Consider the following 27,804-nt stretch of genomic DNA (forward strand, 5'->3'; position numbering starts at 1 on the left):
ATGTATTAATACTGCTGAATGAATGTGTACATTTTTGCAGATTAGTCTTTGTCAAGGTTTTCTATACTAAATAAGTAGTTTAGCTTGAGATCTACAGTTTAAATTCCCTGAATTCACTTTACATTATAAAGGTCAACTCCAGAGTGCTTCAGCTCCAAGAATAGCTTATGTGGCCCTGTATGAGATATGTTTAAACTAGTGCGATTTCTTGTCACCTCGCTGATTGAACTATGTTTTAGAAAGAGCCAGCTCATTCCTGCAGAAATTAGCCTGGGATGGCCCTTTATAAAGGAAATAGAATTCAGGGGGAGTAAACTACAACTTTGCTGCCAACTGCTGCTTTAGTAAATAAACCCCTTTAATATTGTCAGTTTTTTAATATGTAATAAACAGGAATAAGTCTCTACAAATTTTAAAGGCAGATCCAAAGCCTGATTTATTGGAACATAAACATAACTAGACACTCACACTAACGCACCCAGACACTTACTACCACAACCATACAGACTAACTCACGTGCCACTTAAGCCTTGTTTTTCCCATTACACAGATTTAAAAGGAAAGCCTCAGTTTATGTGATAATTTTAGAACTTGTTAATTTTGTCATCCTGGAGATGCCAACCAACGTGTTGACTAACCTGGCAGCAAAGACTTCTGCAACCATGACAGACTAGTTTAACATGTGCAGGGAAGTTTATACAGCTACAGTCTCTTTTGAAGCAGGGAGGACCACTTCCTTAGTAGTAGGGTCCATAATACACTAAATGTATTCTACACAATGAATGGCCAGCACACAGCAATTGAAATACAAGAGGTCACTAAAGTGACACTCACTCACTTACCCTGTGAAGCATTAGCCTGTCCTTAATGCACTACTACAGTGAAGTCACAAAACGTGACGGTAAGTGACTTCTGCCTACTACTTAAAATAAGGGGCACACTGCTGTCTTTCTGGAAGGGGTGATTGCACCACTGCCCCCCCCTTCAGATCCACCAATGACAAATTTGTGTATTGTTACCAAAAATGCATCCATTATTCTAAATAATTGGAAATATACAATTAAGCTTTCTGTTAATGTATCTTTTCATCTTCTATAAACTCTGTGGTGATTTTGTTAAGGTTTTATGTTAGAGAAAACCTTATTCTTTAGTCAGATTTTTTTTGTCTGTGTTACATTTTTATTTGTTTCAGAAAGTGGAAACAAGTAATTAATTAATCATATGAGAGAAGCATTTCTGCACCTGTCTTTCTCCGTGAATCAGTCTGCACTGTTCTTGGAGTACTAAAGCACTCCAGGAGGCCGGGTATCAGAGCGGGCAGCATGGAGAAGCAGGCAGACAGTATAACAAGAGGAGTAAACAAATGAAGCAAAGCTGCGGAAAAGGAGACAGGGACACAGGTTGGTTGGCAGAGAAGGTAAGGAGACACTAAGAGGAAGCATGAGAGAGTGAATGAGAGTGTGACAGAGAAATTTAATTAAAGAACGTAAGAGTGCATGCCAGAGTGTGAAAGAGCATGAGAATGTGCGAGAAAGCATGAGTGACAACAAATCATGTTTCCTAATGGAAAAAGACCTCCAACCTTTGCCCTTCCAAAAGGGCAGGAAACAAAATTTGTGTTGTCTAATGGACCAAAAACAAAGCAAAAAATTTGTCTGAATAATTTTTGGTCCATGTGCAGAAGTCTAGTGTGCTGTATGCACAGCAAACACTTTTATTAGCTAAACTGGAGTGCAAACTTTATTGGAAAAAATAATTACAGTAGAACACAAGCTTTATTACCTAACTGAATTATATGAGACTGCACGCTTTCAATGGAATTACATTAGAGTGCAAGCTTTATTGGTGAACTGAATTACATTAGGATATGAGCTTTATTGACGAACTGAAGTATGTTAGAGTGTGAGCTTTATTGACAAATTAAATTACATTAGAGTGCAAGCTTAGCTGACAAAATGAATTACATCAGAGTGCATGATTAATTGGGAAAAGTACACCTGGCACCTGACCCACTTTTTAGAATGATTTTAGTTGTTTATCTAACGAATTGTACAGAACTTTGGAATATGATGCACTATATAAAGCAATAATAATAATAAGCATAATTAATGTCAAGGAAACTTGAGCTTGAATCCATTTGTCTGGAATACAAAAAACTACACAGGTTCCTGAATCATTTATTTAGATTTATAGTGTATGCATAATATTAGCCTTAAGGCATTGATTGGACATGTGCTAAGAGGAAATTATTTTTAATGCCCTGTTTGGAATAAATATTCCCAAGACTATAAATTACCAATTTAACGTTATTTCTAGTTACCTAGATTATGAATATTTCACAGTTTCAATATCATCGTGGAGTACACAGTGAAAATGAGTAGGGAGTATTCCACCGATTTCACCCAGTACTACCATTTCAAGGAGCTAATTACAAAGCTGATAATACTGCAAATATGTTGCATATTAAGAACCTATTCTTAGCAATGAAATAAAAACAAAGATGCTTTACTGTAGATCTGCTTTGACTGCACATAGCAGGTCATACTTAATAAGAAGATATACTTTCACAACCATAGATAGAAAAATGTAGGAAGTGCTAGTAATCCTGACATTTTTAAGGAACTACAACTCTTTATGGAGAGTTAATTATGGTTATTATTATTATTATTAATAATAATAAGTTTTACCATCATAACTGTGATTGCCCACTAAGTCATTTAGTGTGCCCTCACAAAATATATATTGTTTTTTTTAGCAGGGCTTTGTTTTGAAATAATAATTATATTTAAAAAACATCATTAAGTATAAAAAAATATATAAAAATGTTCACAATTTCACCTATATAAACTATAAAAAAAAAACTTCAAAAATGTGTTTAGGTAAGTAATGTCCGCCGTTAGAGAAGCAGGCTCGGTTGGGGAGATCAAGGATCTCCCTCTAACCGGCTTAAAGTCAGTCTAGGGAGCGGGAGGTCTGTTAATGTCCCGTGCGATGCGCGGGGCAACTGATGCCGTGCGTCGAGATCTGATGTAATATCCCGTTGCACAACACTGAAGCCTCGCCCAACGCCTTCCGCACTCACTGCACCGGAAGGACACAGAAGAAGAAGAAAAGCCAAGAGGAAGAACCAAGAGTAGAAGGAAAAGTGACAATTACAACATGGATATTAACCTCTAGATTGGAAGCTTTAAATCAGGCTCCTATTTACCTTTTGTATAGGTTTGTCTGTCAGTTCTAGTTTTGTCATAGCCTTTGAAGGTATGTACTGTATTTCCCAGTTTCTTTATTGAAAGCTTGGGCTTTAACAGGACGCTTAAATCATGACCTTAATTATTAGTGCTGGTTCTTTAGAAAAAAAATGTATACTTTGCATTGAATGTTATTAATAGTTACACGGAGAACCTTTACATCACAGATCCCCTCAAACGACCCTTCTTTTCTTTCCCTTTCAAGAGCTGAATGTGGAGACCATTAACAAAATAAAATATTAATTACATAAGTAATTTGAGGCAAAACTAAACAGAGCAAGAAAGAGAGGGGAATTTATAGTAAATAAGGGCCATTCTGCATTTCTATCTCTCTATAACCAGTAGAGAGAGATAGGAAGAAAAAGAAAAGTACAACTGTGTGTATGAAATGCAATATGTGATAATTATATTTGTGAAAGCACAACTATAATTTTACAGAATATAATGATAAAGTATATGAAAATTATTATTTGTATTTCAAACTAAGTAGTTTTTCTTGTGTTTTTCATCAAAGAAAACATCTTGATCACTTTCTTATTTTATTTGAAAATGATAATTCAGCTTTCATACTTCACATTTACACCCTGACCATCACTGGATAATCATCAGAAGCTATAAAGGCAAATTGAGCAGTAACTTAAAATATAAAGCTCACTCTTAATGAAAGAGATGACCACGCTAGAAAAAGAGCTATTATAGTAGGCGAATAGGAAATAAATTGGCTCGTTAAGTAGAACAGAGCGAGAGTAAAAGCATAGGACCATCTTTGAGATCATTTTTATCTTGGGAATCTGAGTGCTCATAATAACAAGGAAAATAATTAAAAGTTAGCCCTATGAAGTTCCTGAAACTTTTTATTATTTGATTTACAGAGTTCATTATTGGATGACACCCTAAAATTGGAAGACAGTAAAGAAATTATAAACAAAAAAAGGTTGTCTTTGTCCTTAACATGTCTATTGTAGATCCAATGTTTCAATGTCAGGATATAAAGGTTACAAATATCTGTCAGAACACTTGAATGCGGTACTGTTGATGTTTTTTTTTTTTATATACTGTCTGTATGTAACAAATATATATATATATATTACCGTATTGGCTCGTTTATAGGCCGCACCCCTTTATAGGCCGCACCCTAAAAGTGAGGTGCTTTTTTAAAGAAACATTTAGATTCTTAGAAAAAAAACTTAGTGTTATAGATATGCTGCCACTCTGCCCACCCCAGATATGCTGCCACTCTGCCCCCCCGAGATATGCTGCCACTCTGTCTGTCCGTCCGTCCCCAAGATATGCTGCCACTCTGTCCCCCCCTGAGATATGCTGCCACTCTGCCCCCCTGAGATATGCTGCCACTCTGTTCCCTCCCCGAGATATGCTGCCACTCTGCCTCCCCCCGAGATATGCTGCCACTCTGTCCCCTCCAGATATCCCCCCCCCTAGACTTACCAAAGCAGACTCCCTGGTGTCTAGCGGGAGACATCTGCACGATACGCCTACACAACTTCCGGGAGATTGTTAAAGCACATCGAGCAGACGTTCACCGGCTGCGGCTATGCGAGCGTTAACAACCTCCGCTGCATGTCCCGGGCGTCGGGCGATACGTATTGCGCATTCCTGTGCTAAACCCTGCAAATAGGCCACACCCCACTTTAAAGACTTAAAGTGGGGGGGTGCGGCCTATATTCGGGCATATACAGGGTACTTTGGCGTAGTGGTGGGCTTAGCATAATATGGCCATATGATGTGACTAAAACTCCAATTTTGTCATCTTAGAAAGGAGTTTATAACCTATTTGATGTGAGTGCGCTGATTTAGAGATTGTGTGTGGCTTTGGTCTTCAGCAGCACCCCCTTAAATTAATGCTAGTTCAGGTGAGTGCAACCAACAGCAGAAGCTCACTAGGGTTGGACCTCCTTAATGCAGAGTCAAGTCAAGGATCTGAAATAAAACTTTCTAGACTCCACTAGACCTCTAAAGGTGTGCTGTGGTATCTGGCACCAAGACTTTAGCAGCAGATCCTTTAAGTCCTGTAAGATGCGAGGCAGAGCCTCCATGGATTCATCCTGGTGCCATGTGTTCTCCAGGTAAGCGACACACATGACCCCGGCCATACAAATGATGTAAAAGAAAATGTGATCCATCAGACCAGACAACCTTCTTCCATTGCTTCGTGGTCCAGTTTCTATGGTCACGTGCCCATTATAGGTGCTTTTGGCAGTGGACAGGGGTCAGCATGGGCACCCTGACTGGTCTGCAGCTACTCAGTCCCATTCGCAAAAAACCTTTCCATAAGAACCAGCATTACTTTTTTCAGCAATTTGAGCTACCCTAGCTCCTCAGTTGGATTTGAGCACACAAGCCAGCCTTCACCCCCCCTACCATGTGTGGAGGCACAGACAGATTCAGAAGTCCTTAGCCAGGTAAGTTGGCAAGCTGTTTTGGGACAAAGTCCCTTACCTTTTTTCTCAAATAGTGGGATAAACCATAACAGTTGAGGGGGAACTTAATGTAGCGTGACTCTGCTCGTTTTTTGGATCTGCCCCTGTGGTCAGTATTTTTTTTAAGAGAAGGTGGGTTAAGAAATGGAGAGGTGCAGTTTACAGAGGAAGTGGTGGGTCATGAACAGGAAGGGGTGTGACCTGTATAGGAAGGGGTGGGTCAGTTTAAGTTTGGGGGTGCAAAACCTAAGTGGTAGGGTACCAGCAATAAATGAAGATCTTAAGGCATAAATAAGGCGTCACTTCTGTAGATTTGCATACAAATAGCGCCAAGGACAGTTCCTCTTCAAAAACGCTTTTACCATAACATCTATAGATGGCTAGAAACTTAGACAATATAGAGCATATGACCCCATGTGACCAGGAGAAGTACAGTTAATAGAATCTTAACAAAATCAATGTTTAATTATTTCATGGTCAAATACATATAGGGTTAAAGATCTTATTTATGAGACATGCCGTATTTGCCCGAATATAGGCTGCACCCTTACTTAAAGACTTAAAGTGGGGGCGCGGCCTATAATCGGGGTTTAGCGCAGGAATGCGCAATTCGTATCGCCCGAAACATGTATTTCCGGGCCCTGGACAGGCAACCGTGGACGTCTACGCGATGCGCTGAGACAGTCTCCCTGCCAGCACTTTCCACCAACCTCTGCTGTCTGCTCGATATGCTTTAACAATCTCCCTTGCCGGCACTTCCTGACTTGACTAACTGCATAATAGATACCAAAATTTTTAAAATACAGTGTGTTAGTTAGAATACTGATTTACTATTCCACTAATGTGTATTTGTTAAAGAAATCTAATTTTTTCTTTAAAAAGCACCTAACTTTTAGGGTGCCGCCAATGATTGCGTGAGGCCTGTAATCGAGCCAATACGGTATTTCTCTTGGGTCTCTTGGAAATAAGCATTTTTATATGATAGTGTACTATACCGACATTTTCAGCAGAGAATTAATGTGAAAAATACACAACAATAATTAAGGGAAAAAAAGAGACTATTTCTATCTGAGACATACTCAATATAATACATGTAATTACCAAGCCATTTTTTGAGGGTAGATGGAAAAAAAGAACATTTCAAACATGATTAATACTTTTCATCAGTAGCCACATTATTCATCATAGCAGACAAGCCTATATCTTATGCACCAAGTGCAGGCTATGATTTTAATAGGATATCTCATAACATATCCTCTCAAGAATAAATATTTTCTAGTCTTTCAGAACCATGGCTTCACTTTGTAACCTTGTGTAAAAAAGAAAACAACAAAAGTTATATCTGTGTACAGTGGAAATTTATTTCTCATTAGACACGGCCTTCAGTTACTCCTTCACAGTTCTTTAGCAGATTCCTTCATCAATCTGAGACATCAACAAGATAAAGAATGTTGGTTAAGACATTACTTGCAGTTAATGTATTTTTGGTTGATTAATGGTTCTCTAAACAAATACATCAAGAAAATGTGTCACATCATCTCTTCATAATCAAATATGTTGCTAAAATTATCAGTGATCGGAAACGGTTTACTCTATTCAAACCAGTTTTCTGTTTGTAGAAATTTCACTGCGTCTTCAAATCCATCTTGAAAAATTGACTCCATTTGTTCTTGACTTGGTGGGAACAATGCTTGATTAAGTCTTTCAAGATTGGCTGTTGATAGCTGTAGCAAAGATTTAAATGAGGACAAATCCATTATTTACATGCCTAGACTGTCAAAACACACAAGTGCTGTGCAATGCATAAGAATTTATTTATTTCTAATTAAAGAGCCCAAGACAAAAATAATAAATTGAAAACTTTTTATGACTTACATATTTAATATCAACCTTGCAAAACCAAACTAGTAATTTTAGATCAAATTGATCAAACTCTGTCTAGAATTTTATGGTTTGATATTAAATAGTTCTCACCTTGCATCACTGGAGAATGTGTATATTTCACAGAAATAAATCCCAAGCTTTATGTACTTAATTCTGTTATTCTAAATGTGGAGGAGGACGGGCTCTCTTAAATTGTATAGAATATACGGTAGGTATCCAGTTGTGTATGGTACAAAATGCTGCATAGTTAAATAGTGACATGAGAGGATTCTATTTAAACATATTTTTCCTAATGAATATGATATTATAACAATTTAAATAACTAGAGCGGACTATTTGATAATAAATCACAAGCTATATTTATGAACTATGTCCTATAGACAGAGTTTTATCACATTAAAATAGTTGTCATTTGTTCAGAAAGTGTACCAATGCATATCCATTTTACCATCTACAAAAATTAAACACTATTTCATGTAATACAAGTTTAAATTGCACAATTATTAAGCAATAATAAATTACCAATATGTCCTGCTTCGCTACTTTAAGATATAAGTCCACATGTCCTATATCTTCAGGGCAAATATTGTGTCGACCACAAAAAGGTGACACTGTTATAGTGCGTCCAATGGGCAAAATGGGAAGACTGTTTGTAAAACCTCCATCAAACCATTTCTGTAAAAAAAAATGTAGAATTTTATTATATTACATTACATTAATTTTTACTGCACCAGTCGATTCTGTAGGACCATTAGAATAGAGGTAATGAAAATTAATAACGTTAGAATTGACAATCTGACAATAAGTTTTACACACATGAAGACACGCTGGTACAGAAAGAGAGGAGAGTCATGCCTGCATGTAATCTATTAGGAGGTTCGGGGGGGGGTCAGATGGAAGGATAGGGACTGTCCCTATCAAAGATCATTTGATTGTAGGTGGGTTGATGCGGAGAAGTCAGTGGCATGAAGATCTTGACGGTGGGAAGGATTTCAAACTGCAAGTTGAAAATATTAGGAGGGGGGTGACTGTTCCTCTAAATGGGTGGTCTTTCAGTAAGTATTTAGAGTTAGTGGAAGTAGGAGAGGGAATGGGGTAGGGAATTTCAGTGCATAGTGTGTGTGTAAAATCCTGGATATGCGAGTAGGTAGAAAAATCAATTATAAAAGAAAGTAGCAAAAGAAGATGGTTAGGAGAGTGTTTAGAGATAAGTACAGATATACAGAGGGTCACAGTGTTGTTAAGGGCTCTATAGATCAAGCTGAAATATATGTATATATATATATATATATATATATATATATATATATATATATATATATATATATATATACACACACACATACATATCGATATATACACACACACTCTATTTGGGTTAGACTAAGTGTCTACTAAACATAACTAAGTCATTAACCCCTTCGTGACAAAGGCTGATTTTACTTTTTGTACCCTTCGTGACAATGGCCTTTTTAACATTTCTGCGCTGCTTGTGTTTAGCTGTAATTTTCTTCTTTCCCGTTTACTGAACCCACACACATTAGATATTGTTTTTTTCAGGACAAGAAGGGCTTTCTTTAGATGACATTGTTTTGATTGTATCATATTATTTACTATTAAAAAAAGTATAAAATATGGTGAAAAATTTAGAAAAAAATGACTGTTTCTAACTTTTAGTTGAAAAATCTTTTACTCATCTATAAAAGGTAATAAAAAAACCTGCTAAATAGATTCTACTATTTGTCCTGAGTTTGGAAATACCCAATGTTTTTATGTTTTTTTGCTTTTTTCTACCCATTATGGGGCAATAAGTACAGGTAGCGTTTTGCTATTCCAAATCTGGTAATTCTTCCCCCCTTGTGCCATTTCGGGTATCTTTGAACCCGGCCAATGCATTTTACCCCATCAAGTCATATATTTTTGAAAACTAGACAGCCCAGGGTATTTCAAATGCTGGTATTTTAACTCTTTCCATGCACTTATTCTACCAGCAGCCTATGTCAAACTTTATGGTAGTCATTTTTTTGCATTTGTTTTGCCACACACATTTTACTTCAGGTATAAATTAAAAAGTTCTCGTTTATGTCACTATCACAAAACACCCCAATATGTGTTCAGCAACATCTCCTGAGCGCAGTGATACCCCACATGAATGATTTTGCCTGGCTGTTTGGGGGCAAAAGGGCCACATTTGGGGCATGCGCATTTTTCAATGTTGAACTTTGGCATTTGGGGATCCACTGCCCATGCCCTATTTGGTACATCTTTGAGCCGGGCCATTTCAGTGTGCCCAACAAAACCATATATTTTTGAAAACTAGACACCCCAGGGTATTTCAAATGCTAGTATTTTAACTCTTTCCATGCACCATATATACCACCAGTCTTTGTCAAACTTTGTGGTAGTCATTTTTTTGCATTTGTTTTGTCACACACATTTTACTTCAGGTATGAATTTAAATGTTCTTGTTTATGTCACTATCACAAAACACCCCAATATGTGTTCAGCAACATCTCCTGAGTACAGCGATACCTCACATGAATGATTTTGCCTGGCCGTTTGGGGGCAAAAGGGCCACATTTGGGGTATGCGCATTTTTCAATGTTGAACTTTGGCATTTGGGGATCCACTGCCCATGCCCTATTTGGTACATCTTTGAGCCGGGCCATTTCAGTGTGCCCAACAAAACCATATATTTTTGAAAACTAGACACCCCAGGGTATTTTAAATGCTGGTATTTTAACTCTTTGCATGCACAAATTTTACCACCAGCATTTTTTCAAAGTTTGCAGTATTTTTGTGTGTGTATTTTTCCCACACACACCTACTTTATGTATGAATTTACAGCTCCTGGTATATGCCGCTGTCACACGACACCCCATAATGTGTTCAGCAACATCTCCTGAATGCAGTGATACCCCACATGCATGGGTTTGTCATTTTTTGGGGGAACTAAAAGGCCACATTTGGTACGTGTGCATTTTTCTAATTGGAAATTAGATGTGTGGCCATCCTTCCCCCGGTGTTAATTGGGACCTTGTTGAACCTGGCCAATTCAATTTACCCCATCAAATCACACATTTTTTAAAAGTAGACACCCCACGGGCATTTAATATGCTAGTATTTTAACTCTTTCCATGCGAGAATTGTTTTAAGCTAATATGCTAATTTTAGGACTTGCTCACAAAAATATATTTTTTATATATATATTTTATTTTTTTTTGCCTTTTTTTTTAAAAAAATTTAACATTATTTTTCAACTTGGAGGTTCCCCTGATAGTGACATCAGTGGGAAATGATTTTTACATTTTACTGTTTTTTTACTATTTTTTTCTAATTATTATTAATTTAATTTTATTTTTTTAATTTATTTTTACTAATCACACTGTGATTAGAAAGCTGGGCTCCATTGACTTGCATGGTGAATGCAGTACCTGTATTCAACCTGCAAGTGGAGCCAGAGTTCTCTAGATGGTCTGGACCATCTAGCGAACTTTAAAACTTGTTTGTATCTCTTGCAGGGCGGCGGCCATCTTGCTTGATGGCGAAGATCACGGGCAGCTGCGGCTGTGACCGCTCTCCGGAGCGGTCACAGCCCATCGAAAGGTAAGTGTTTGGTGTCGCTGGATGCCTCCTGATCGAGGCATTCCAGCGACACCATTTAAGTTTAGGAGGCGATCGTTGATCGCCTCCTAAACGCTTTTAAAACGGGCGTCCGCCGCCATACAAAGTATGGCGGATGTTGACGCCCCGTGGAGGGGCCAGAGATGCCTTCGTGCCGATCGCGGCGTTGCTGAATGCCTCGAGGTCGCATTTTGGGTGCAGAAAGCGAAAGTAAATCGCTTTCTGCACCCGTTTAAAGACGTGCCGGTCCTGGCACGTCAATTGTCGTAAAGCACATGCTTTTCCGTGTCGTGCCAGGACCGGCAATTGTCGTTAAGGGGTTAAAAGGACACTGTACACAGTAAATGCAAAGGATCAAACAATTTCTCAAAGAATATAATTTGCTGAATACAAAACAATTTGACTATTCCTGCTAGTGGAACAGACCAGTGTACATTAACATCAGTAAAATATTTAAACAGAGAAGTCATCTTTTACGTTTAATTAGATCCTCTATATTTTCTTTTCTACACACAGACACATACAATTTTTTAATCTGTTCAATTATACTAAGCATATCAAAGATTGATTTTTTGCATCATTTGAATACCACGGATCAAATCCTTTTAACAAACTTGCAATTCAAACTGTAATTTAAAGCTTATTATTTCTTTTACCTTTTACTTTACAAGTATTGAGAACGATAGCAGTTTTTAGAGATGTTGCACCAAAAGAGACTAAACATGACCCAAACAGAACTGTATACCTACTTTTGGCCCATATATATATATATATATATATATATATATATACACACATACACACACAAACACATATATAGTATATTTATTATACAGTTTGTGTATTTATATATTTATAGTACGTTTGTGTTTGACCCATTCGTTTTCGGGTTTTTTGGTTCAGACAAAAATCTGTGGGTCATTTTATCCCAAATTCACACTTACTCATTCTCTCACACTCTGTAAATGCTTCTCTACCTTCTCTGCTGATCAATTGCAATCGATGGAGAGGATGTCACCAAAAGTGCTCTGATTTGGTGGATAAAGGAAGAGGATGAAAGAGAGAAGATAGAAGAGAGAAGAAGATAAGGAAGAGGAGGTGGTTGTCAGAGAAGGTAGGGAAACATTTAGAGAGCATGAGAGTGTAAGCGTAATTGAAAAGGCCCACAAAGTTCGGTAGGCCTGCACATTTGGTTCAGTCAAAGAAAGAGAACAAACAGAGAGTTTGTGAGAGAGTGAGAGTGTGAGTGAAAGGGCCAACACATTTTGGACGAAAATACAAAGTTTTTTGCTTTGTTTTCTTCCATTTTTCAGGCTTATTACGATTGGCAGAATTAACAAAAATTTGGTACATTTGCAATTCGTATTAAGACATACCTCTTAGTTACTGAAATTAGGTGTTTCAATGAGACCCATTGCTATAGGTGTATTAAATGAGGAGCCAAGCCACGCAGTCTGCATTTACAAACAATTGTGAAAAAACTGGTTGTTCTGAAGAGCTCAGTGAATTCATGCGTGGTACTGTGATACGATGCCACCTTCGCAATAAGTCAGTTTGTAAAATCTTATCCCTGCAAGATTTTTCAGGGTCAACTGTAAGTTGTATTATTGGAAAGTGGAAGCGTTTAGGAACAGCAGCAACTCAGCCACAAAGCCACGCAAAGTCACAGAGTGGGGTCACCGAGTGCTGAGGTGCATGTTGCCTAAGAGTCACCTACACTTTGTCGATTCCATTGCTGAAGAGTTCCAAACTTCCACTGGCATTAATACCAGCATAAAAACTGTGCGGTGGGAACTTCGCGGCATGGGTTTCCATGGCCAAGCAGCTGCATGCAATCCTCACATCACCAAGTACAATGCCAAGCATCGGATGGAGTGGTGTAAAGCATACTGGACTCTGGAGCAGTGGAAATGTGTTTTGTGGAGAGACAAATGGGCGAGTCTGGGTTTGGCAGATGCCAGGAGAACGTTACCTGCCTGACAACATTGTGCCAATTGTAAAGTTTGGTGGAAGAGGGCTAATGGTATGGGGCTGTTTCTTTTAGGGGTTGGGCTAGGCCTCTTATTTCCATTGAAGGGAAATCCTAATGCTTCAGCATACCAAGATATTTTAGACAATACTATGCTTCCAACGTTGTGGGAAGTTTGGGGAATGCCCTTTTCTATTCCAGCATGACTGTGCCCCAGTGCACAAAGCAAGGTACATAAAGACATGAGTTGGATGAGTTTGAGTGGAAGAACTTCACTGCCCCACACAAAGCCCTGATCTCAACCTCATTGAGCACCTTTGGAATGAACTGGAACGAAGCTTGCGAGCCAGGCCTTCTCATACAACATCAGCGCCTGACCGCACAAATGTTCTACTGGATGAATGAACACAAATTCCCACAGAAAACCTCCAAAATCTTGTAAAAAGCATTCCCAGAAGAGTGGGGGCTGTTATAGCTGCAAAGGGGGGAAACAACTACATATTATTATGTTATTATTATTTAGAAAGTGATGTCATCAAAGTCCATGTCGGTGTTATGGTCAGGTGTCCCAATACTTTTGTCCATATGGTGTATATATAAACATAGAATTTGTCAGCAGATTAGAACCATTTGGCCCATCTAGTCTGCCCAATTTCAAAATACTTTAAATAGTCATTGGCCTTATTTTATAACTAGGAGAGCCTTACGCTTATCCCTTGCGTGCTTAAACTCCTTCACTGTATTAACATCTACCACTTTTGCTGGTAGGCTAATTATTATTATTATTATTTATTGTTTTATATAGCACCATCAAATTCCGTAGCGCTGTACAATGTGTACACAGGACTTAACAAGTAGTATGTAACATAACAAATTGACTAACAGAGACAACAGATGAGGAGGGCCCTGGTCAAACAAGTAATACAGTTCTTTCTGATATTACTTTTAATCCTTTGCCCCTCTAATTTATGACTATGTGCTCTTGTGGTGATAGTTTTTCTTTTTTTAAATATAGTCTGCTCTTATATAGTGCAGATTCCCTTTAAGTATTTAAATGTTTCTGTCATCCGTTGCATCTTTCTTCTAATCTGTACATGTTAATTATATATGTACTAAGAAGAGTTGTTAGGAAGACAACTCAAATAGCACATAACATAACATGGCTATTTATTTGAAGAAAAAAAACATATTAATTAAATTAGTTACCATAAACATTTTCATTTCAAGTCTAAAACGACTTTTTAATATCAAAAGTTCAATAACTTGTATGTGACATATAGAATGACTATATTCATTATCACCTCTCCTTTATATTCCACAGCTTTGATTCCAGCATACACAGGAATAAAACAACTTGCCAAGAGTACCTGCAAGAAAAAAAATAAGCTTCTTTAATGAACATGTACTTTTGAAACAGTATCTGATAAAGTGGTGTCAAAAATAATAACATAAAAACATGACACCCTTTAATAAATGTATAAAAAATTTTTTTTTACATTAAGCACCCAAACATACTAAGAAAACCAAATAAAAATAATGTGACATTTCTTATAACTTCCCTTTAGGTTTCTGTGCAGGAAACAGTTCTGAACTCTTGAAGAAGTTGCCTTTGTGAATAAAGGTGATGAACCTAACCAGCTTCTTGTTACATAAAAGATATTGTACAGAATAATATCGCAGTAGCAATAACTAGCAAAAAACAGATTTCCTTTCTTTTGTACAATAAACCTATTTCTGTAGGTTTATTTAACCCTCTGGGTGACAGGGGTCGGGTTTTTCCTACGTAGGTACATTTTCGGATTTTTGCTATAGTTACCTTTTGATGACAACCATAGAAACAGCTTACACTGTATTAAACATGAGGAATCTGTCTTTATCAGAAGTCTTGCATGTAGAAAATAATTTTTTAGCAATTGCTTTTAAAAAAAAAGTGCTGGGTTGCGAGCATCACTATGTCAGAGACACATGACATTGGATGTTCAAATACCACATAGCTGGCACTCTATGGAATAAGCATTAAAGGTGCTGTTCCACATAGACTGCTCAATACATAGACATGTAAAAACTTGCTTCATTCGTAATAGTTCAAGGAATGTTTATTATGCGATGCAAAAGCAAACACTGACTGGATATTGGCATACAATCAATTGGTGTTTTTATCAGAAATATATATTTTAACAACAAACATAACACACTTAACCAGGTTTATTTTTTTAAATGCTGGAGAGCCTAGTTAAAAGGGCATTTCAGGCATGATATGCACTTTAATGCATATGATAGCTGCGTGGTCCCTTTAAATGTCCATGTGGTCCATTTTGCAAATGCATGGAAGAATTCTGCAGAATCTCCCCAAATGCATATTAAGGTACACATATAATTATATGCATTCTTTTATAGTTGTAATTTGAATCTATTTTATATATAAAAAAAAAAAAGTACTGACATTTTTTGCAGATACTCACATTTTTATTTCCCCCCAAAATTAGTATGGATGTTTCCATACACTATATGTATGTTATGTTGTTACCTGGGATGACTGTTACAGGAATAGCCAAGTCACCTCCACCTCCATTTCGAAGATGAGACATTAGTCTGCTCAACACTGTTTGCTTTACTATGGCTGTCCCTTTAAGTCAGTTGCTGACATCTCTACTACAAACATTAACTAGAATGTTTAAATTGACTGAGATCTTTTTCAGCTATACTGTACTGTTCTTCTGTGACAATTTCAATTGTTAAATGCCAACGCGTATTGATTTGGCAATCATCATTAGTGTTCAGCAAATAAAATAGCCGACAGCACCTGCAAAATACTATTCTTTCTAAGGCAGCCCATTGCATTCTACGCACAAAGGGCTATTCGTAGAAGCTTTTCACAAAGTTTTAATCGAATATACACAATAGCTGCAAGGACAAAACTGACCAAGATATTTAGAATGCCGCTCAAACTTTTTGGAACTGGAATTCAATTCCACAATACTACCAATAAGAATTCACAGGGAAATGCAGTAAAATAATGCACGAGTAACATTACTGTTGTGATGGGCGAATGTCTGCTTCATAATTGGGTATGCCTGCCTTGTGTCACCTGAAATGAGTGTTGGAAATACATTTAGCATACAAAGGCAATACATGCTTAATATTAATCCTATAAAGTTAGAGTATCATCTACACATATAGTGATCAAAGTATGCAAGAACTGGGGGGTCAACAGCAGCAACACCATTGACGTAAATTGTTAATGGTACAAAAAGCATGTAATCGTTAAGGATAGGTTTACTCGCTGTATCTTGAAGGTCCTGCATACGTTTTTGCTACCAGAGGAACAAGCCAGGTCTGGTACAGTAGAGCGACTCTGCCTGGGGTGTCTGAATGAGGGGGGACACCTCAGCACCTACACCTCAGCACCTGGGTGCGTACTGAAGCAGATGCTGCAACAAAGCAGATGCTGCAACAAAGCACCCCTGTAAGCACCCAAATTGCTCGCAGGCGCAGATCTCGCAACTAAGCAGAACGTACAAGCAAGGGGAACAATAGATATATATAGGCTGTGTATGTGTCAGTGTACAGTGTTACAATTAGTATGTGTGGGAGGGTGACAGTGTACAGGGCTAGAATGAATAGCCATGTGTGTATGTTAGTGTACAATGTTAGAACAAGCACAGGATTACAATGAGTATGCTTTGGGTTTGACAGTTTACAGTGTTAGAATGAGTGCGTGTGGGAGTGTGTTTGTGTGCAGTATTTGAATGTGTGTGTGTGGGGGGGGTGTCAATATAGTGTCAGTCAGTGTATGATGTCAGTGCCCAGTGTATGGTGTGTTAGTGTTCAACTGAGTGTGCATGTGTTTGAATAAGGAATAAGTGTGTGTGAGCCAGGAAGGTGGTCGGCAGAGTGACATGCAGGGAGCAGAAAACTGAGAAGTGAAGAAACTGTACAGAGTAGGGCTGAGCAATTTGCCAGTGCCTGGGTGTGATGAACCCTGTATATTCAGCTTGAGCCTGCATAAGAAATAATTGCTTTTCCCTATATTCTGTACAGCTTCATCGCTGCTAAACCCTGCTAGGCTTTAAAAAAATGTTGCTGTTGCTGTAAAAGTGATGTTGAATGTGCACATGCAATGTAGCTTTGTCCTGATTTGTCATCGTCCTATCTCCGTGTCCAGAGTCCAAGCTAAGATACTTTCTATGGGAGAAAGGGGGGTTGGGCAGGGTGGGGAGTTGGCACGTGTAAGTTGAGATATGCGTCAGGGCAAATCAATCTAATGACCTAACCCTCACAATGTAGTGAAACAGCAGGCATAAGATATCATATGCCAGCACATAGCTTTGCTAAGTTAAGAGGTGGCCATGTGGGGCCTGCAATTGGTTAACGGCTTGATCAATTTCACAGCTCAATGGCTGATCAGGGGAGATCTTATGATCTCTCCAACCTGGCCTTTTTTTACTACTAAGTGGTATAGTGGGGCTGCTCAGTAGGACAGTCCCATATTTTTACTACTGTTAGGATACTTGTGAGGTCTGTTCTCTGCATAAGCACAATACATTATATTTAGATAGTGTTTCATATGTGGGCAGTGGTTTTCCACACCTAATATGACTTCTTTCCTAACCTTCTTGTAGCACAGCTAGTCATGCCTGGCACAGCTGAGCCATGACCCTCCCATGTCTAATATGAAGATGATGGGATAGAAGGTGGCGCGTTTGCATATAGGCAAACAAGTTAATAGTTGATTGTCCCATACAGTATACTTGGCATTTACTCAGAGTGCCATCTCTTATAAGTGCAACAGGAGACACAATAAGTGTTTTTTAATTAGAACAGCATGTGCTTATTTTAGTGAATACTCAAAGACGGAATCCATAGAAAATCTGCCAACTCTACACGTATTACTTGCTTAATGGCAAGTTAACAATAGACCCATACATGCCTTAACGTGTACTTTTCCATTCAAGGATGCAAGTAGGAAAAAAAGCACTGCAATATGGCAATATCACGACACAGACAAATATACAGTATAATGTAAGTCTTTATTTAAAAGAGAAATTAGTTTAAAATAATAAAAACTAAGAAAACTATGATTTACATTTACCTATTGTGTTACATTTAAACAAGACAAAACATTGCCCAAAGATCTATGATTTCGGTGTCCTCAATTAGTCTGAACTTTTGGACTTAATCCGGAGGACAACATCACAAATCCATGAAATAATTACTGAGGAATTTATAATCGCATGTTTTCTGACATTTCAACTAGCATTCCAGTTGGACTATTGTCAGATGCTCATTAAAGTAAATTGCCATTTTTATTATTTTATTTTCAACAAACAAAATAATCAGCACTGACACCAACATTATTCTAAACACACCAAGGCTTTAAATTATACCAATTGTAATTATATGGGGTCTCGCACATGCTAGGCTTTGGGTAGTATATATGCAGCAGTTGAAGTTGGGCGTTGTTATTCTATGACTCATAGCAAAATAAAGATCGTTAAGTACAATTAGTGGACTCAAATTAAATATTATATACCCGGAGAAAAGGAGTTGAATGAGTTTGTAAACCATGCTAACAGATGCCACAATTTAGCACTTCTGACCCTTGTACAAGGTGATCTGGCTGTTAACCTGGAGAATAACTCGATCAATTATTATTTAGAGCTATCATGATGGATCCTATGCAACTTTAATCAGTATGACCTCGAGCTGTCAATTTGTGCTACATTGTTACTAATGGCCAGCGACTAACAATGACTAATCTCTATCAGTACATTCATAGAACTGGCACTGCTGAACCGAAGTGTCATGCCACAGAGTGCGACAACCAACAATGATAGACATATGTTTTAGCCTTCATGAGCCTCATCAGTGAGATGCAAATAGTATATTTTCTAGGTACACTAAAATAAGCGTCAATGCTAGCAGTACCATCTTAGACTCTTTAGGGGGGATCGCTAGGGTTTTAAAAAAAAACTGAGCAGCATCATTAATACAGAAGGGCTAATAACTAGCTGGGCCACCCTCAGTGACAACAACTGCAATAACGGCAACTCCTTACATCACTATGGAGTGATTGTTTTTTCTAAGGTCATACCCCAGCATCTCAATTGGATTCAAGTCAGGTCTTTTACTAGGCCACTCCAAAATCTTCATTTTGTTTCTTTTGAGCCATTCAGAGATGGACTTGCTTGCATGCTTTAGTCCATTGTCCTGCTGCATATCCCAACTGCCCTTGATCTTCTTGAAGATGTTCTGGTAGCAGAATTCATGGTTCCATCAATTAGGGCAAGTCACCCAGGTCATGAAGCAGCAAAGGAGCCCTAGACCATGGCGTTCTTTTTGTGGAATGCTGTGTTATATTACATTGTGTTCCTTGTCATTGTATTATTGGTTGATGCATACTGTCTTCCTTGTATATTATATGTAAATTCTACCTTTGAATACATTAATAAATGTATTTCTATCTGGTGCCTACTTTTTTCGGGCTGGCACCTTAACCTCCCTCTATTTCTTTCAGGTCTGAGCTCTGGTCACTTGCCATTATATTTGCAAACACTAAATTGTGCGTGTTGCGGCCTGTACTGCATTATCATTGCAGACAACACATTAAGCGACGGTTTACACCTCTTGTTTAAGTTTTAAACTGAAACTAAACATTTTATAGATATTAAAAAAAATTTATGTGCGTAAATAAAATTGAAATTCATTACATAACATGCACTGTTACATATTACTACTTTGCCTTATAGTAAAAGATTCAAGAGACCCTACAAAAAATTGGGTCTGTTTTGGCCAGTGAAAATTGCTAATGTATAGAGAAAGTTTAAAATTTTAAACAATTAAATTTTAAAGGTTGATGTGGAAGCAAAGGAGTTTCCTTTCCAAGATTTCCAATTAGGGAGACATTAAACAGTCCATGTACGAATAAATTACTGTAGTGCATATATAACCACACACTTAAAAGCAATACCGCTCTCCTTTTATGTCTGTAGTTGCTGAACCCTATTGCCTATTTCTTATTCCCTTAACACTCAATATGACAAAAATGTAATCTTCTGTAGGAATCAACCCAAGGTAATCATAAAATGTTAAAGGCAACTGGCGAAAATGTAATTCAGAGTGAATGGAGGGTTTATAATTGGGCTTGAACAAAGTCACCTACAACTGTTTAGCAATTTGAAAGTTATGAAAGACTGTTTATGTCTTAGATTGACATGAACCAAAAGAGATTTTCCTTTTGTTTTATGATGTGAAATTTTTGCCGGCACCACGTTGTGACAAATCTGTCTTTCCAACAAAATAAATATTTTCTTGAGGCAGAGGTTTTTTAAGGTTATATTATACAATGTATTGGCGGTAGAAATGAAATGGAGAAAAGGTGGGTTATTTCAGAGGATAAACGTCTTGAAAGGAAAGAGAAACAGACCTGGGCTAGTAGCCTGAAGGAAAGCAAGGGACATTTGTTGGAATAAATAAGGCTGGAGAGGGACAGAGGGAATAGATAGATGGGTCTGGTCTACAATAGTTTGTGGGCCAATAAACTTGGGCTCTCCATTGTTTGTATTTGCCAGTGGGATGATCTCATAGCGTCACGTGCAGTAATTCCACAAGAGTACACAATATACGCCATTTTTTGCAGAACTCCTTGTGCAAAATGGGAAGTGGAAGAATTTTATCATAAGATGAGCAAGCAATAAATCTGCACTTGTAACAGAAATCTTGGAACAATATATTTTCAATAAAGGCTACATGGGGATGTCTCATCAATAAGAAACAGTTTTGTTATTGCATTAGTGGGTGCAATATACATTTGGAAAGGGTATAGGACTTAGCAAAATCAACTCTATGGACAGGTGTTTAAACATTTTATGCACAAAAGATGAAGTAATTCAGATATGAAATAGATAATAAAACAATGAAATGCAGATAGTTTAGCATTTGCTGTATACTAATCTTTACAACTTCCACTAATTTCATTCTGTTAAACAGCTCCTCAAGAAGGCCACAAAATGTTTCCATTTACCAAACTGAGTGATAACATTGTTACCTTAATGAGTTCCTCTCTGGAGGCAAATTTTGAAACCAGTAGATTTTCTCTGCTTTTGGTATTTGTGATTGATATGCACAGACGACTCTCAGCTATCTCATGAGCTTTAAATGGAAGAATCGATTCTATGCCTCCCCTATGGCAAACAAATGATAAACATTACTCAATTTTAATTATTTATCACGCAGTAAATATTTTAAGACAAGCTGGGAAATGTGCTGTATCTCCACACCTCAAAAAAAAACAAATGTATCTTTTCCATTCTATAAGCTTCTAGGAATTCTAGAATATGCTCATCTAATTAAATATATGCATTTTTGGTTTACATTATTCTGTTTACCTTAAATATTCCATGAAGTTGTATCTTGGCGTAACCGCCCCAAGGGTTTGCTTTCTAACATCCTCAGAAAACGAGTAGAGGAAATCCTTGCTTTCCTACAATTATAATTAGAGCAATCAATATGTTTCCGTATGTATTATGAGTGAAGAGGTGTAGTTTTAACAACCTGTTTTAAAAAATTTACGTTTCTTCAGATAAAACATGCATTTAGCTCTCAAAACATGTTAAATAAAATTTAACAGATCTATAATCTCATTATTTCCTTTACAGATTACATTTTTTTTAGGTTTTTATGGTATTACCACGTGCCCGCTTTTGTGTCACATAACACTTAGGTGTTCCCAGCAACAATTATGAATGAGACAAAAATTCACATGTTTAAAGAATTATTTCTAAGTAGGGGGTGGACATTTGGCAGTTTGAAAGTAACAATGTTTCTAATACAAAATTGAGATATAAATTATATTCAGAAACGTAGGTAGAATAGCACCTTTCACTATCATCAAGCAAGACAGGCAGGCATTTTTAGCTCACTTCAGTACAGTATAGGCAATGATTGGGTTGTGAATAAAAGCCTTTCTAAAAAAAATGAAATGAGTTGAAAGTGATTCAAACAGGGCAGACTGTATATGCCCGTTAGTTCTTTTCTGCTGTCACAATGTATCTATTTATCTAGAATGAGACATACTAGGTTCACCAGACACGTTACACATACTAAAGTGGAGGAGGTATTTGAGCTTCCCTATACAGTTTCACGTCAGCTGTGGAGACATTTTTAGAAATAGTTTTGAAACTGACACAAAAAAGTAATTTTGTTTTTTATTAATATTATTACCGTATTGGCTCGAATATAGGCCGCACTTTTTTCCCCCACTTTAAGTCTTTAAAGTGGGGGTGCGGCCTATATTCGGGGTCTAGCGCCCGACGCCGGGCAGGCAGCAGGGTTAGGATACAGATCCCCCGCAGCGGTGCAGGGGACCTGCATCCTACTCCCCGATACGCTCAGACAGCCTCCCGTGCCAGCACTTCCCACGGGGGGGAGTACCGGCACGGGAGGTTGTCTAAGCGCATCGCACGGACGTTCACCAGCAGCGGCGATGCGCCGTTGCCGGTGAACGTGCGCACGATGCATTCTAACCCCCCCGACTTACCAGGGCAGACTCCCGGGCGTCTTGCTGGGCCGGCGGAAGACATCTACGCAATACGCGTACTTCCGGGAGTTGTATACACGATGTGCATAGATGCCCCCCTCCGGCCCCGTAAGACACCAGGGAGTCTGCTCTGGTAAGTCGGGGGGGGGGGGACAGAGTGGCAGCATATCGTGGGGAGGACAGAGTGGCAGCGTATCTCGAGGGGGGGGAGGACAGAGTGGCAGCGTATCTCGAGGGGGGGGAGGACAGAGTGGCAGCATATCTCGGGGAGGGGGAGAGGACAGAGTGGCAGCATATCTCGGAGGGGGAGGACAGAGTGGCAGCATATCTCGAGGGGGGAGAGGACAGAGTGGCAGCATGTTTTTTGGTGCTTTTTTAAAGAAAAAAACTTTTTCTTTAAAAAAGCACCAAACTTTTAGGGTGCGGCCTATATACGGGGGCGGCCTATATCCGAGCCAATACGGTATATTTTTCCTTTCATAGTGCCAATAGATTCTTTCCTAGGTGCTGCAAGGTTAGGGGCACACTTAAGTCACACAGAGGCAATGCCCCTGCACCTCCTTCTGCTGCCACAGGCATCCATGGAGGAGGCAACCTTGCAACTTACAGGACTTAAAGGATCTGCAGCTAAGGCCTTGGTGTCAGATACCACAGCACACCTTCAGAGGTCTAGAGGAGTCCATTCCACGGTGGGGGGGGGTTAGCATAAGGTTGCTGACGAGTCCATGAGTGGTGATCTGGCTATTGCACCTCTTCCCGAGTTTTGTCTAAAGGCTGTCTTATACAGCAGGCAATTACTTTCAAGGGATCCATGTATAAAGTGGATATAGAGGCAAAAGGTGACTATTGTTGACATTATTTGCATCTGCCTACCCAGAATCCCTTGTGGTTGTGGCAGCACCATCATATTTCTGAGGTAAAGATAACCCTTCTGGCTTGTCTAGTGTATGTAGATGAGTGTTTAATAATGCTTCTACTACCCCCTTAATTTTAAGTGGAAGGGTTTTCCATAACCTTTACCCACCATAACCTATGTAATGGTATTTCTCGTGCTACCCCAAGCCTTTTTTAACCCAGAATCACACCCTCATGCTGATGAGTCCCATTAAGAATGAAGTGTAGAGAGGCTGTGTGATATGTTTGTGGCTGCTTCGGGAGCCTGGAATGAGCTGGCTGCTCCAGCAAGGCCCTCTAAGGGATTGCTGTGTTCAGCTCTTCCTGGCTGAGATGATAAAAGGCTCGAAGGGACCCATTACACACGGTTTTCTGACTTGTAAAGAAAAGAAAGCTGGGGTTCTGAGCCTTCTTGGTGTAATGAGAAGTGTTAAAAGAAATTGAAAAAAAAAAAAAGCTGTCTGTGAGTGTTCCTGCTTCTCAGCCTTTTGGCTAAGATCAAGTATAGTACCCTTAGGGAGGAGGGGGAAACACTTGATCTTCTGGCCTTAGGGCTGAGGTAGCAAGGAGCCCAAGGTGCTTATTTGCCCTAGCATCATGCTTGAGTCACTTTTTCATGGTCTGCACGTCCACTGTGAAAGGTGTATGCACGATATGCACCAAAGTCCTTGCTACCTTGTATGCTTCATTTCCCCTGACCCTTATGGGCTTGTGGAATGAGCAGAATTTTTTGGATTTCGGCCAGAAACGGCTGGACGCTCTATTTATTGCCACGTTTTTGCACGTGTGCCTATTAATTGCTGGTTTGAATTCACGTTACCTAACACGGTGAGGCAACTACATGTTTTTTTGGATTTCATTTTGACACTTTTGTTTTTGGGCACTGCACTGCAGTTGCAGCTTGATTCAGCTGGTAGAGGTATAGTGGAGCCTTATGGCCCCTTACCTCTTCCATAAAGGGGTCTTACCCTTTGGGGTTTGACCTGAAGTTAAAGGGGTCTTACCCTACGGGGCTCGACCCGGAGATCCGGCCCTCCCGCAGGGGGGGGGATTTAGTCTGGTACATCCCCTCGGGAGAACCAGAAGTAGTTTTTCAGGCTTCTGCTGCCTTATAAGAACAGAATGCAGCACATAGAGGAGCACGCACCTCGGGCTCCAAAACAAACAAACAAAAAAAAACCTGTCCATGAGTGTTTAATAATGCTACTACTACCCCATGGAAAACTAAAAAGCTCCTAGCTGTGCAAACACCTTTGCATAACAATCACTTAACTTTTCAAACCTAAACTTGGATTAGCTAACACAATGTGCCATTGGAACACAGGACTGATGGTTTCTAATAAAGGACCTCAGTACGCCTATGAAGATTTTCCATTAAAAAAACATTTCAATCTACAATAGTCATTAACAATATCTACACTGTATTTCTGATCCATTTTATAGTATTTTAATGGGCAAAATTTGCATTGCCTGACCCCAAACAGTAGTATAGTATCCATATGATGCCATAAATAATTTACAAAATGTTTTAAAACATGAACTGCTTAAAGTGAGGTTTAAAAAAAATATATCTATAGATTATCACCCTACTCCGCTCTCATGACAGGGAATCTCTTTCGGCTTCCAGATCCTGTATTTAATTACCTTTAGTTTATCTGGGGCTGTTAAAAGAACCGCAGCAGCCAGAGATCCTGCAGAGGCTCCAGCAAAGATTTTAACTGTTCTGAGCAGTCTCTGGCCATGCCTTAGAAGTGCTGATGCTGCCCCCAAGTGGTATATCCCAAGAAATCCACAGGCAGAGAAGGACAAATTTACATGGCTCATTCTGTCCTAAAAAAAAAAAAAAGACAAAAAAACAGAGCTAAGAGAAGAAAAGATGAAGATTAGGAATCCATAGATTAACAATGTTGGATTAAGTGAATAAATATCTTTCAGGTACTATATTAATATAACTTGACAAACATATACAAGCATTTAGAATGTCTGCATGCCCAGCAATGTATTCCTGGAGCACCTGCTTCACCATTTCACTAAACAATCTTTGGCACTCTAGGGTTTATTCACTATACATTATGAAGGTTCCCATTCAGTGAGCTCCTGCTGCAGGAAGAGCTTTGATGTCCCTGCATAATGTATAGTTAAATTAGCATGGTTTCTTCACAGTCTCCTCACTCTTTGAGCTAGATGTGTCCCTTCATGATGAATAGTGAATTCAGTTCCATAATTAAAAGCACAACTCTCCATTTTGTGAATAGACCATTTTATCTTCTGTGGTTAAGCATGATGTGAGTTGATGTTTCTTGGGTTTAATTTCTGGCTGCTTGGTTTTATTACAGGCACCGTAACACCAACCTAACAGCAATACATTCCTCTTTCTTCCTCGGCAGCACTCATGCTAGCGCAAAGCAGCAGCTTTTGTTACATAGTAAACATTTGCAAAGCCAGCATTCTGACCTTTTCTCTTCTGCCATAGAAACCAGGAGGTGTTTTTTTCCCCTTTATTTAATCTGCCTTCCTTCCTAGATCCCCAGCCAACCAATAACGGCGAGTATAACTATAGCCAATAGAAATACACGTAGCATGCTTTATGTAAGTTAGATAAGGGATTTTGCCGCGGGTTTTTTCTGAGGAAAGCTGCTTATAAAGATTACATGTTGATAGGAATCTTCCACTAACAATACTTCTATTGTTTTCCCTTTCTTATTTTATTACAAACACGCACTGTAATAATTTAGCTAGAGTCGGTGCAAGGCTTAGGTGAATGATACAGTTTGCCTTTCTCTGTCCCCTGCCCTTCTGATATATATAATTCATACCTGTGCTGTGACAGCTACCACTGGCTTCTTCATTTCTTGCAAGTACATGTCAGCGCTTGCTATTATACTGAGAGCAGAACCTCATACTAATGTATTATTTACCTGCTACATCTATGTTACCTCTGTGCTGACATGGACATCAAGTCCTCTGGAAAGCCTGTAATACAGTCAGCACACGTTCAACTGCTGTGCGTAGGCTTAACTGTTTAGAGCTGCAGAGTCTGGTACACAATAAAAGTGTGTATAAATATATACCTCCTGAATGCATTTTTTTTAAATTATAGAGGGTCAAAGCACTATGACCAGGAGATGTTTCTTGTAATTTTATATTACTAACAGGATGGGTAAAATAGAGCCTAATTACTTTTTTTTCAAACCTTTTTTCTTCCTTTATTGAATCGATTTTTTGTACTGATCTCTTTATTTTATTTTTTTTCCTGTTTCCAACCCTGTTTTTACTAGACTTGTGCATTTGTATGAAACATGAAACAAACATGAATGGTGCACTTTCGTTGTTCAAACCGCATACCGAATAAACAAATATGGCGGCCGGTAAACGTACATGTTAATATCGCCTGTCATGCCATGGCATGAGTAACTGGGGCTTGGCACTGAATGGGTTAAGGCTAAGTCCAGTAACATTTGTTCACACCTTTCCTTTTGGAGTCAGAACCCAAAATACAACTTGATTACCCCATGCTAGGTATTGTCACCTGCGACAGGAAGGTATTCCTGTGGAAGAGTAAAGGGCCAGACATCCTGGCTACATCTCCCTGGGGTGTGGAGACAGGGTATCAATAGACACAGGGTAAAATTATTAAATGTATAATGTCCAAAATATGATGAGTACATAACCTTTGGGCCCTATCGTACATTGCATCCTTATGTCTGTGATGTGCTGGTTTCAGGGAGACCAAACACGCCATGCAGGCATGACCATAACAAGTGTTATGCGAACGTGTCCTTGTGCTAACTGATACAGGTGTGGAGTTTGGTATGAAAATTATGATGATCCTGGTGTCATAATTATGCCAAGCTCAGCCAGCGTCATATTACATATTTTGTGATCCCAGACCAAAGTTGAGAAGATATAACCCCGCCTTCAGAAGGTCATAGTTCTGAACCCCCTACTTCCATCCCCTTGCTCAGGTAACAGGAAAAGGGCGGTCTTGGGGGGGGATAAAAAGGTGGGCAATTGGTAATGGAGAGAGAGCCTGTTTTTACCATCACAGAGACAACATCAAGGCTCCAAGGAAGTATGGTATGATACTCTGTTTTATCCCTTTTGTTTTCTACTGTTTTATACTTGTACTATTTTAGTCTATGTCTCTTTTTACATGCATTTTTGTATAACAGCACTGTGACCCATTTTATGCTCAGATTAAACATTTTT

The 27,804-nt window shown here is 38.7% G+C and overlaps 1 protein-coding gene across 3 annotated transcripts; it reads right to left on the reverse strand.

The window, feature by feature from the left end:
• Positions 1–7,022: 7,022 nt before the first annotated feature.
• PNPLA4 (patatin like phospholipase domain containing 4) lies at positions 7,023–26,554 on the reverse strand. 3 transcript variants are annotated; one of them, XM_053457394.1, is made up of 7 exons: positions 26,412–26,554; positions 25,240–25,425; positions 21,551–21,645; positions 21,211–21,346; positions 14,465–14,530; positions 8,093–8,245; positions 7,023–7,410 (listed from the first exon to the last, which is right to left on the reverse strand). In XM_053457394.1, the coding sequence occupies exons 1-7, from the start codon at positions 26,457–26,459 to the stop codon at positions 7,279–7,281; spliced, it is 816 nt and encodes a 271-aa protein (XP_053313369.1). In that variant the 5' UTR covers positions 26,460–26,554; the 3' UTR covers positions 7,023–7,278. The 3 variants fall into 3 exon arrangements, with proteins under 3 accessions (XP_053313369.1, XP_053313371.1, XP_053313370.1); XM_053457396.1 differs by lacking the exon at positions 26,412–26,554 and adding an exon at positions 26,050–26,140; XM_053457395.1 differs by lacking the exon at positions 26,412–26,554 and adding an exon at positions 26,050–26,072 and having other exon boundaries at positions 25,240–25,420.
• Between the last annotated feature and the right edge of the window lie 1,250 nt (positions 26,555–27,804).

The sequence above is a fragment of the Spea bombifrons genome, chromosome 2, assembly GCF_027358695.1.
Source record: "Spea bombifrons isolate aSpeBom1 chromosome 2, aSpeBom1.2.pri, whole genome shotgun sequence".
NCBI classification, from domain to species: Eukaryota; Metazoa; Chordata; class Amphibia; order Anura; family Pelobatidae; genus Spea; species Spea bombifrons.